General features: G+C 55.6%; 1 protein-coding gene across 1 annotated transcript; it reads left to right on the top strand.

The window, feature by feature from the left end:
* The first annotated feature begins 2,359 nt into the window (after positions 1-2,359).
* On the top strand, positions 2,360-12,413 carry LOC113407118 (neuropathy target esterase-like). Its single transcript, XM_026655424.1, has 9 exons — positions 2,360-2,375; positions 4,790-4,938; positions 6,990-7,142; positions 7,720-7,836; positions 8,388-8,484; positions 8,683-8,722; positions 10,481-10,528; positions 11,100-11,224; positions 12,340-12,413. The coding sequence occupies exons 1-9, from the start codon at positions 2,360-2,362 to the stop codon at positions 12,411-12,413; spliced, it is 819 nt and encodes a 272-aa protein (XP_026511209.1).
* The last annotated feature ends 3 nt before the right edge of the window (positions 12,414-12,416 follow it).

Here is a 12,416-nt window from a genome sequence, read left to right as displayed (position 1 = left end):
TGAAGACCTTGAATGTGATGTAGTAAAAGAGGCCAGGGCGTCACTGAAACCATCAGCACAAAAAGGCAAACAAGATAACAGGTGTGCTTATCAGAGGCTAGAATGAAAAACAAAACAGATGATAGTGTTATTACATAAGGCACTTAGATCCAACCAGCATACTGTGCAGTCACCATATCACAGACTATTGTTGCCTTGGTGAGGGGGCAATGTAAAGCAGCAAAGATGCAAAGAATGATTTTTTTTTTTTTTTTTTTAAATGTAGAATGTTTCCTATCTTGTAGAACCATGTGCCAAACTACAAGGAGTATGGTTGGATTAGAGCTCATACCCAGTATATAGAAAGCCACAGTTTGTCACCCAAGCTTTCTCCTCTGCTTCCATGAGCAGAGGTGATTCTATCTGTGGGATGGTAGATGGGGAGAGGTGTGTGTGTGTGTGTGTGTGTGTGTGTGACATGCTCCTGCTTTACCCCAAACCTCAGACAAGCTCCTTCAGGGAGATCCCCGTGTTGCAGGTGGGAGGAGGTACAAAAGGAAAGCAGGATGTTCTCTGCCAGATAGTTTCGCCTTTTGGCAAGTGAGTCTGCAGTATGGTGTTTCCTGTCACAATCTGGAAGCTCTTCTGCACTGTTAAGGGCAGTTTCAGGTGCAGCCACCATTAGGAGTCCCTGGCATCATAGCTCCTGCAGGTTCCTTGTTTGGTAAAGCCAAAGCAGTGCTGAAAGGGGCTGTCCTTCTGGTGTAGATGTGGTCAGCTGAGTACAAACACCCAGTGTAGGTAAGCATACTAGATCATCAGGTCTGATTCTCACTATATTAAATCCTCTTTGAGCCGTTCTGTCAGTGTGATGGGACCTTAAAATAGGTACCTGCATGTATGCCCATAAACACAGATCTCTGGAATCCCAGACCACTGCCTTAACCATAAGACCACTTCTGGTCATCAGAGGGGAAACTGCTTTAATCTCAGTATCTCACGGCATTATAAAAGTCAGTTTCTTCCAAGTGAATGTTATGATGTCCAGCATAGTTTCACAAGACGGCCCTACAAGTTGTGGCACTCAAATGCTTAGTCTGTGAAAAGATTCTACAAACAGCTTTACAAAGTCAAACAATTCCAGGGGAAAAATAGGCCCAGTTCTCTGGGATGAAACAGGAATAACTCCATTGAGAAATGGAATTAAGTGGTTTAAAACCACTGTGAGTGGAAGAATCAGGCCCAGTATATGCAGACTCCTTGGGTCAAATTCTGCCCATGCTTGCATACAGCTAACCCTATTGGTTCCCTCATTTCAACTGAGGGCAGAATTTTCCCTCTGTCTGAGCTCATGTAATACATTTATAAACAGAATATATGTGTAAACCTAGAGTGTGTCAATCCTCCATTACCTAAGCATACTGTAGGGAACACTTTCAAAATTTAAGGACCCTTTGCATGCCACTAGCAAATTTACAGCCTATTTAGTAGCAACCGTACAGCATAATCTCATAGCTTTATACACAGTAATGATATACATATTTGGACAGAAAAAAGGGTTTCAGCAGATCATGATCTTTCATGTACCTTACATGGCATGCTTTGTATGAAATATCACAACCATATATGAATGAGTATGGGAGTTAGTGTCACATCCACACAATAGGGATTGCTTAACTCTGACTCAACAAGGCACCTCAAGACACCTGATGCTTGACTCCATGTTTGAGCCAGGATTTTTCCAGGCATATAACTGAGTATAAAATAAAGGACCGTGACCTCATTAGTCCACCTCTCTCTTCCCCTATCTACTCTGAAGGCAACAAGAATGTTTGGAAGAAAAGACTTTGAACTGGGAAGATTGGGCCCAGGCTGAGGAGGGAATGCAGCTTGTGTAATAAGAATTGTAAACTGCCTGGAACATCTAGCGGGGTGAGAAACTGTTTAATTTAAATTTTGCTTAGTCTATGATTTACCTCTTCTTTCTTATGTAACCAATTCTAACCTCTGTCTCTAACACTTATAATCACTTAAATCTATCTTTCTGTAGTTAATAAACAATGATTTATCCTTACCAATGAGTCTGTCTAAAGCGCTTGGGGAATCTGCTCAGATTACAAACGCTGGTGCATGTCCGCTCACCTTTGACGAAGTGGTGAACGAATTAATAAGCTTGCATTGTTCAAGAGACGGTTGTGAGCAGTGTAAGAGGGTACATTTCTGGGGTGCAAAGCTGGGGGGATTTGCTGGTGTTTCCCTGTGTATGGTTCATGAGTGGCTTAGAGCATTCATGCAATTTAGCTGGGTGTGTCCCTGCATGTTGTTGACTGAGTGATCACAGCACCTGGAAGAGTTTGCTGCTTGACACTAGCAACGCATCATGGGAGACAGCCCAGGTGGGAGAGTTAAGGGGGCACAGTGGTCCCACAGTTCAAGGTTGTACCCTGGGGATCTGTCCATTTATCAGGTAGTATCTATGGAACTCTCAAAGTTTAGAATATTGTCACCCCAACTCTCCAGGTGGCTTGTATCCTCACTGAATGCTGTGCCTCCAGAAGGAGCCCATGTGGTTATTTACAGCAGGACTGACTAACCCCACATGGCCAAAACATAAAGCTATGGGATTGAATTGCCCTGATGCCAAACTCCACTTCATCTCCTCAATCCTAGATAGGCTCCTAGTAGCCTGCACTTCGATGTTTGGATCTTTGCTAAGACATCAATTACTGTACTGCCCTTCAGCAGCCCATTTCCAGCATCCCCAAACCCCAGCCTATGTAAACAGGAGCCTTTCAGCAGCAGGTAAATGAGAAAGCACAAGAGGTGCACTCGCCTTTTGGAAAGGTAAGAATTTTACCACACCTCATCTCCCCGTCCCTGAGGAGTGATTAACCCCTTCATACCCAGGGGGTGGCATTACACAATAGGGAAACTGAGTCACACACTTTCCAAAAAATATTACAAAAACTTACAGGGAAGCCTTCAGCCCACGCAGTTCAGCGTATGGTTGGTCTTGCCATGTGGCCCACCCAGGGCCTTGGGCAATGGCTTCTGTTTAGTTACCACACTACATAAAGGGGCTTCATTGCTCCTTCCATGCAGTCTAACAGAAGAGACTGCACCCATTGGCAGTCACAGACTTGGGTAAAGCCTTCAGCAGGTCTTTGACAGACAGCCATTTACACACTGCTCCAGCAGCTGTGCTCTGCCCCTGGAGCTGCACTGGGCCCTCCCCAGCACTGCGACAGGCTGTCCCTGTCGAAGCTCCGAGTCCAGAGTTCAGCATGGGACAGTCCTGCTGCAGCCTGTCTGGCTAGGGGTCCTTGCATGGGACGACTTGCTGGTTCCTACTGCCCTCTGAATGTGCCATGGAGGGGGAGCTCCCAGGCAGAACAGAGCCAGCAGGGGCAGGCTGGGTGAGCTGGACCTGCACTTCACACTGAGAAAGTCAGAGGGGGGATGGGGAAGATCTGGCCATGCTGGAGCCTGCACTGGGAAGCTCCCCGCCTGGCCAGCTGGGCAGTGCTAGTGGGAAGGGGTCTGTAGTGAGCCGGTGTGGCATCCCTCCATCTCCGACAGGGCCGAGCTTCCTCCAATCCCAGCGTGGGCAGAGCCACCGGGTCCGGGGCCTGCCCCTCTGAGGTCACGGCCCCGACCCGGAAGTATAAAAGCCCGCCAGCAGACCTCAGTGAGAGGCAGACCGCCAAAGAGAGCAGACGTCCCGGGCCGAGCTGCCGCTTGGGAGACAGCCGCAGGCCGCGAGCCGCCTGCTAACGCCCCGCGCCGGTCAAGCCTCCCTCTCGCCAGGTACCCCAAGGAGGACTGGCCCAGCCTGCCCCGTGCCAGCTATCCTGAGGAGGACTGGCCCAGCTTGCCCCGGACCAGCTGCCCCGAGGAGGAGTCAAGTCTGCCCCGTGCCAGCTATCCTGGGGAAGAGCTGCCGGACCAGCCCCCAAGCCCCGCACCCGAGGAGCCGATGCTGCTGGACTAGCCCGAACCCGGCATCGCCGCCGAGGTAAGCCCCGAGGGGGAACAAGGAAGTAGCCCGGGGGTAGCCGACCCCGGTCAGGCTGCAGAGGCCTGTGAGCCGATGTCAGTGTGTTTCGGTCAGGATACCCCACTGACCGGCAGCGATAGTAACCGCTGCTAGGGCCCCGGGCTGGGATGCAGTGGAGTGGGTGGGCCTGCGTCCCCCCCTGCCACCCCCACTCACGGGTGGCAGGCTTCCCCCTCACCCAACGCTCAGGTAGGAACCTGGGCCCCTTAACTGCTTGTTTGCTCAACCCCTGCCCCAAAGGGCTTGAGCTGTGACTGTTTGTGCCCCGCCCTGACCCAGGGCCTGGGCCTGCTTAGACGGTTAGTTAGCACTCAGCCCCTACCTAAGGGCCTGAGCTCCTGAACTGAGAGCCGCACAGCCCTTGCGTAAAGGGACCTGAGGTTAGGCTGTCCGCAATTTAGTGAGCCGGTGTGGCACCCCTCCATCTCGGAGGGTAGAGCCCCGGCTCAACCCTACTACAGGGTCCTTGGACTTCCTGGTGCAGAGGAGCCACCCCCACCTACCCCGCCCGCTCTCCTGCTGCTCATGCCTCCCATGCAAATGGGGAGGAGGGGAGAAAAGTGGTTGCTGCAAACCTGGCTTTGCTCCCCACCTCCTGCTTGTGGCTGGGGTTCTGCCCTGCTCCCCAGCTGTGTTTGAGGGTTGGGGCCTGGGGCGGGGAGCTGCCCTAATGGCAGCAGGCAGGAGCATGGGGAGCCGGCAGTGCCACTTTCTGCCAGGCCGCTGCCCCTGACACGCTCTCTCTGACACTAGTGGACATTGCCCGGAACCTGGGCCCCAAATCAGTGGTCGCCATCGACGTGGGCAGCCAGGACGAGACTGACCTCTGCAACTACGGGGACAGCCTCTCAGGCTGGTGGCTGCTGTGGAAACGCCTCAATCCCTGGGCCCAGAAGGTTAAGGTGAGCCCTGCCCTGCCCTGGGGGCTTCTGTGCCCGAGAGCCCCCTCCAAGGGGAACCCTGCCCCATCTCTCCTGCTGCCTCCGGGCACGTCACCCCGGCCACCTGTGTAGAACTGATCAGTGAAATTGTTTTTAATTGTTCACTTTATCAATGTAACTTCATAAGTCAAGTTTATGAATGAAACCACATTCATTCATAAAACCACTTACCCCAATAACTGGCTAATTGATTTTTAAGCTGCTTGTTGAGCTCCCCCGGTTAAGTCCGCTGCTGCTTAGCTCAATTAAGCTGCTTGTTAAGAGCTACAGTTGTTCAGCCAGCTGCCTTTGTAAGTTTCAATATCAATCCGATTCCTGTTTAAGTCACTGAGACTTGCACTCTTTCAGTATCTCAGTATTGTAACTTCTGTTCACCATTCATTACACTTGCCTACATTATAACTTCTGTTCACTGTTTGCCAGATTGTCATTCAAGCCCCATTTTAAAAGGCTTACTCCATTTTGTAAAAAGCTTGCTGCTGCACCCGTTCCATGCTGCAGGCCAGGGGGCATGTGAGGGGAGGCAGGCGGGCCCCACCCACCCAGGGCTGGGGCTCTTCACCATCCCTCTCCCCTGCCCTTCCTCTGCCCTCTACCCCAAGGGCAGCGATAGCCCTAGGTGCTGGCAGGGTCCCTTCTGCCACAGTCCCTGCCTCCCAGGGCTGCTCCTGCCTGAGCATGTGGGCCTGCCTTGGCAGCCAGTGGCTTCCCTCAGGCTGGCTGGGCACAGTCACTCCTGATGCCCCAGTGGCAGTTGCTGGGATCCGGCTCTGGCCACTCAGCTGGACTGAGCCAGCTGGGGGGGGGGTCAGACCTGCAGAACGTAGAAGGGACTGTCCCTTGCAGCCCCCTGCCCCAGGATGCTATCCCGGGTGGGGCTGATCCACCCCCTTGCAGGACACTCCTGTTTTTCCCCTGTGACGATGCGGTTCTGGCGGAACCCAACTGAGAGTGCCAACTCAGGACAAATTGCTCAAACAGGGCAGTTACAGCCCAAGGCTGGGGTTTTTTCCACCTCTAAGGCAAACCAAACCAGCCAGACTAGGAGGACTTCGGTCTCACCCCACTGGCTAACCGCAAGTCTCACAAGCAATCTCCTAAGACACTCCAGTTTCCCAGTATTACCACCAGTGCCACTCGTTATGGAGACAAATGGTTATGAAAACCAAGACCCCAGTAAAAGAAAGGTTCTCCTGATCCCAAAGGACCAAGCCCCAGACCCAGGTCAATATACAAATCAGATCTTACCCACAAATCACGCTGTTGCCAATCCTTTAGAATCTAAAATCTAAAGGTTTATTCATAAACGGAAAAAGATAGAGATGAGAGTTAGAATTGGTTGAATGGAATCAATTACATACAGTAATGGCAAAGTTCTTGGTTCAGGATTGCAGCAGCGATAGAATAAACTGCAGGTTTAAATCAAGTCTCTGGAATACATCCCCCGCTGGGATGGGTCCTCAGTCCTTTGTTCAAAGCTTCAGCTTGTAGCAAAGTTCCTCCAGAGGTATGAAGCAGGATTGAAGACAAAATGGAGATGAGGCATCAGCCTTATATAGTCTTTTCCAGGTGTAAGAACACCTCTTTGTTCTCACTGTGGAAAATTACAGCAAAATGGAGCCTGGAGTCACATGGGCCAGTCCCTGCATACTTTGCTGAGTCTGAAGGCATATTGGCCTTCTCTCAATGAGTCCATTGTATAGCTGATGGTCCTTAATGGGCCATCAAGCAGGCTAGGCAGAGCTAATCCCAGCTTGTCTGGGATGTCACCCAGAAGCATAGCATAAGTTTGTCATACAGACAGTATAGAGCCAATATTCATAACTTCAACTACAAAACTGATACACACATATAGACAGCCTAATCATAACCAGTAAACCATAACCTTGTCTTAGACACCCCATTTGACCCCCTTATACAAGATTTGGGTGCCACTACAGGACCTTGGTTGCAACAATGATCTATATGGTCCCAGTTTATGTCAATAACGTCACATCCCCACACACATACAGGTGCCCGACAGGCCAGACGCGACTGGATCGCCGCCATATGTGTCGTGTGTGCGCCAGCTGGAGGTGGTAAAGTCGAGCTCCTACTGTGAATACATTTGCCTGCCCATCGACCGCTTCAAAACCATGGACTTTGGCAAGTTCGACGAGATCTACGTGAGTCCAGATGGCCTGGGCCACAGGGGTGGGGAATGTGGGAGGCCCTGATTAGGGGGTGGGGGAAGTGTCTGTGCTCGGCTGGGGACGGGGAGGTGGGAGGCCCTGATCTGGGCCCTGGGCTGCACTGGGCTGGGGGTGAGAGGCCGTGATCTGGAGGGGGAGAGGAGTCTGTGCTCGGGCAAGGGTGGGGAGGGTGGGAGGCCCCAATCTGGGGGGGCTGAGGGAGGGTCTTTGCTCAGACGTGGGTGGGTGGGAGGCCCTGATCTTGGGGGGGCGGGGGGGGTCAGTGCTCAGCAGGGTGTGGGAGACTGGGGGCTGCGCTTGGCCGGGGGTGGGGAGGGTGGGAGGCCCTGATCTGGGCCACTGGCTGTGCCCAGGTTGGGGAGGAAGAGGCCCTGCTTGAGGGGATGGGTTGGAAATCTGATGGCCACCCTTGTGGGGAGCAGCCCCCCAGCTGCATTGGAGCACCCAGGGCAAACCCATGTCTTGCTCTGCAGCGGGTGCTGCCTGGCCAGTCCCCCCGCAGCTGGCTGGAAGGAGTGGGCCCCTCATCCTGCCCATCCATCTCATGCAGGACGTGGGCTACCAGCATGGCAAGGTGATGTCCAGCGGCTGGAGCCGCGGCGACATCATTGAGAAGACGGTGAAGGACCGGTGCTCGGCCGACTTCTACGAGAGCAAGCGCATGGATGTGAGTGAAGGGGCAACAGTGGGGCATGGGCCAGCAGGGGATGGGTAGCTACAGTTTGTGCCTCGTCACACTCCAGCCACTTAGCTCCCTTTTGTGCCAAGCTGATGTTCCTACAGGGTCCTGGCTGTGGCAGCCCCATGGCACAGCGCCAGTGTCTGGGGCAGGGGAACAACCAGCTCAGCCCTGGCGCCCCAAGTAGTAGGGCTGGGGGCTCCAAGGGGAGTGGGGGGGCTTGGCAAGGAAGTGCCCTCCCTCATCAGTGCAGACCCCAGTTCCAGCAGGGGCCACCGTGTGGCTCTGGTCCCTTTGTCCTTAGGCCGAGCCCCTTGGCGAAGTGGGGGATCCCCTCGGGCTGGACTCAGAGCCATGGGGTGAGAGCCTGACCCACACCCTTTGCCACAATGCCCCCCACTCCTTGTCCTCACCCACTGGAGTCCTCCTGAACCACCCACTCTCTAGCTCAGCCCACATAGCACTTCCTCCCTGTATCCCAGCCCCCCAGGGCTACCTGGCAGGGGCATCTCTAGCCTGGCTCTCACCCCCCCCCCCAGGTGCTGACTTGCCCCAGCGTGGGGTTCACTGATCTGGCTGAGATCGTGTCTTGCATCAAGCCAGCCAAGAGCTACCTGTCCGAAGGCTACGCTGATGGTGAGTGGGGGCAGGGGGTGCGACACAGGGCTCTCTGCCCATGTCACTCCAGTAGGATTCTGGGGCCCCAGCAAGGCTGGGGGATGGGGGCTAGGGCTGGGATAGAAGTGGGGGCTGCAGGTCGGGATTGAGGGGCACCAGGGCCGGGCCAGGCCAGGCCAGGAGCAACTGCCAGCTCCATGTGTGCTCCCATCCCAGGTGAGGAATCTGAGTACCTGACGGAGTACGAGGAGGAAGGGCTGGACCCCGCGCGGGGAGAGGAGGAGCTGTTAGCATTGGCTGAGTGGACCCACACTGAGGTATTTGAGACTGTAAGCTCTGGTCTCTGCTCCGTGGGGAGGGGGTGTGCTGGGCCCAGCTGCTTCTCCTGGGGCCCTCTCCACATGGGGGAGCTGGCTGAGGTGGGGCTCCATCTGTGTCACTGTTCTAGCAGCTGTAGGGAGCGCTGGTCCCCGATGCTGCTGCCCATGCTCCAGGGAGCAAGGGTGGGCCTGGATTCACCAGCCCCTGGGACCATGCCCCCCTTCCCTGCACAAATATTGCAGGCTCCCCACGGGGTGCTCTCCACACTCCCCCACTCCTCGGGGGGGGTGGGAGGGTTCCTGTTCACACTCTCCATGCCAGCTCCTGGGCTCCTTGCTCTCAGGCTGTGTCACGGAGTGTGGGGGGACACAGGGCCCGGCACCCCCGGCTTCCTGCGATTCACCATGACTCTCAGCCAGCCAGTAAAGCAGAAGGTTTATTTAGACAACAGGGACACAGTCCAAGACAGGTCTTTCAGGTACAGACAACAGGACCCCCTCAGTTAGGTCCATCTTGGGGTGCCAGGGCACCCCAGCCCCCTTGGGAGGTCAGAGCCCCGTCTGCCTCCCAGCCATTCCACCAGCTAGCTCTGAAACTTTCCCCCCACCCTTTGTTCAGTTTCCCGGGCAAAGGTGTCACCTGGCCTCTAACCCCTTCCTGGGTTCTCATGTTACATGCTCAGGTATCTTCCCTCGGCCAGTCTCCCATCCCCCCCCCCATGCAGACTATCCTAGCCACACTCCCTGCCTTCCCAGGCAACACTCCCCACTCAGCATTCAAAGACCACATTAAGAACAGTCCCAGTTCATCACAGGCTGGCATTGCCCAACTCCGGAGCCCAGAGAGGCCAGATCCTGGGGGTAGGGCTAAGAGTCATGTGGGAGAGGGTGGGAAATGGACCTTCCCCTCTTGAGGGGGGAACCAGCACCACCCACTGCAACATGGGGCTTGTCTGGACCCAGATGTTGCCCTAGATCAGTGGTTCTCAAACTTTTTGTATTGGTGACCCCTTTCGAACACCAAGCCTCTGCGTGCGACCCCCCCCTTAGAAATTAAAAGCACATTTTTGATATTTAAAACTGTTAAATACTAATTTTAAACCCTATTGCTTAAAATGAATTGACCTTTGTTGCTTCTTCTCTGTGTTTGGAAAAAATCCATGTTTCAATTTTTATGCCCAGGATGTTTAGTTTCAAGATGTCACTGCAGTTTGCATGGTTGCATTGATTCAGCAGACAAAACTTCACAGCAAATGACACATTGCGATTTTTCAATACCAGAGGTGATGATCCTGGTAAAGCCAAGTTTAATGTAAGACTCGAAATCCTTTCGTTTTTTAGCGGTTTTAGGAGTACAAGTGGCCATTATTTTCAGGAAAAAGTTTGCACTTGTGTCTCTGACTGTTAATTAATACAGTACTTGTTCAGCTGCAAATCAAGCCTTCTAATGTTGTCTCAGTACCAGGGCCAGCCATAGGAAAAAGGGCGCCCTGGGCAAACTTCTATTTGGCACCCTTTCTTTGGAGGTGGAGCAGCGCTGGAGGTGGAGTGGAGTTGGGGGTGGAGCTGGGCTGGAGGAGGTTGGGGCTGGCAGCCCGGCCCAGGGCTCGGGGTTGGAGCTTGCAACCCCCCACATAACCGGGTTGTGACTCCCTGAGGGGTTGCAACCACCAGTTTAAGAACCAATGCCCTAGATTACCCTGGTGTGCTCGGGAGGAGGGGGGCTCCTGGCCACGTGGCTCGTCCTTACCCAGCTCTCACTAAACAGGCCTGAATCGTCCCTGCCTTGGCCTGGGAAGAGGCAGGGCGATTGCCCGGAGGGCAGCTCTCCTGGGCCGCGGGGGTCTCACTCCAGACTGGATGGAGGGACGGGGTGTGTTTTCTCCACTCAGCCACTGACTGGACTCTAGTCTGAGTTCACACTCATCCTGCTGGTCCTTCCTGGCCCTGAGCTCTCTGGCCTGGGGGCAAGGGCCCATCATGACAGCAGCACTGCTGCCGCTTGGTGGCCGGCCGGGCCCCATTCTCCCCGAGGGCTGGGTCTGTGCCATCACACAGCGTCTTCTCCTTCCCGGATGAGAAGAGTCGGCGGCACCGCAACTCCCCGCCCCCGGAGCGAGCCCAGCCGCCTGCTCCCGGACTGGGACAGATGGAGCCTGCAGGCCCAGGGCTGGCACTAGGAGACTGCAGCCTGCATGTTGCTGGGGCACTGGAGCCCATCCTGCGCTGGAGCCTCCGGCCTGCATCTGCTGCTGGAGTCCTGAGACCAGCCTGGTTCCACTCGGTTAATGGCCAGGGTTCTGCTGGGGTCAGCAGCCCTTCTACATCTCCCAGTGTGCAGTGGGACCTGGCCTGGGCTCACCTCAGGGTGGAGTGGCGGCCACTGGGCCCAGCACCCTCCACCAGCCAGTACTTGACGCAGGCCAGTGCTGCTGCAGGTAGGGTGACCAGACAGCAAATGTAGGGTTACCATATTTGTACATTGAAAAAGGAGGACACTCCACGGCCCCCCCAACTCCACCCCTTCCCTGCCCCCATTCCAAACCCTTCCCCAAAGTGTCCCCCCTTCCCCAAATCCCAGCCCCGCCTCCTCCCCTGAGCTCGCCACATTTCCCCCTCCTCCCAGCCACCCAAAACAGCCACTTCCTCCCCGGGCTCCAACTTTCCCGGCTCCCGACGCTCTCCAGCCCGTGCACCCCAGGCCAGGCGCAGTAGCAGCCGGAGCCGGGGGGGGCGGGAAGTTGCTTCAGGCCCCGGGCCTGCCCCCAAGCTGGGCATCCCAACCCCAGCGTGCTCCCACCTGCGAGGCTGCATTCCAGCCGCGGCTCCCTCTCTGGTCAGGCTGGAGCAGAGAAGTGCTGCGTGCGTAGCCTGGGCCTTGCCCTCAGGCTCATGGGAGCCTCCACCCCGCTCCCAGCCGGACCCAGCGAGGCTGCGGCAGCTCAGGCCGGGCGGCTGCGGGAGGTGCTGCAGCGCGGACCCTTCCCGGGTGGGGGAACTCAGGCTCCCGGGAGCTGCCGCATGCCGAGAAACTTTCCCCTGTGCCAGGCCCCCCCCCGGGCAGGGCCCCCGGGGGGGGGGAGGCAGCCCCAGCTGCACGGACCGCTGGCAGGGGGGGAGCTCCTTGCACGGCTGGGGCGGAGGGGGGAGACTGAGGCTCTGCCAGAGTCGCGGGGGATACTCAGAGGACGGAGAAGCGGCCACGGGTCCCCCGCAGCTGCCTACAGAGACGCCACCGCTCCTAGCGGTGGGGTGCGGGGTTGCAGCAGCACAGGGGGGTGGGGTGGGGGTTGCAATCCGCAGGCTGCAGCGAGCTAACACCCCAAGAGGAGAGAGGGGTAGTGGGTAGGGTTATCATACCTCCGTATTTTCCGGACGTTTTTATATATTTAAAAAATCCTCCCCGATGGCGATTAACAACTAAAAAGCCCGACGTGTCCAGGAAAATACGGACATACAGTAACCCTAACTACTGCCCAGGCCCAGCTCTAGGCAGATGAGGCGAAGTCATTCCTCCCTCCCCGTCTCCCTCCCCCTCCCCCCCCACCCATAGGTCGCATGGCAGCTGGCCATGGAATCACCAAGCCAGCCAGGCTCTGGGATCTAGGGCTGGAAACCCCTGTGTAAATG

This window comes from Terrapene carolina, unplaced genomic scaffold (assembly GCF_002925995.2).
Source record: "Terrapene carolina triunguis isolate 2854851 unplaced genomic scaffold, T_m_triunguis-2.0 Scaffold16, whole genome shotgun sequence".
Taxonomy (NCBI): domain Eukaryota; kingdom Metazoa; phylum Chordata; order Testudines; family Emydidae; genus Terrapene; species Terrapene triunguis.
The sequence above is the reverse complement of the archived record's forward strand: the minus strand, read 5'-3'. Positions and strand labels throughout refer to the sequence as shown.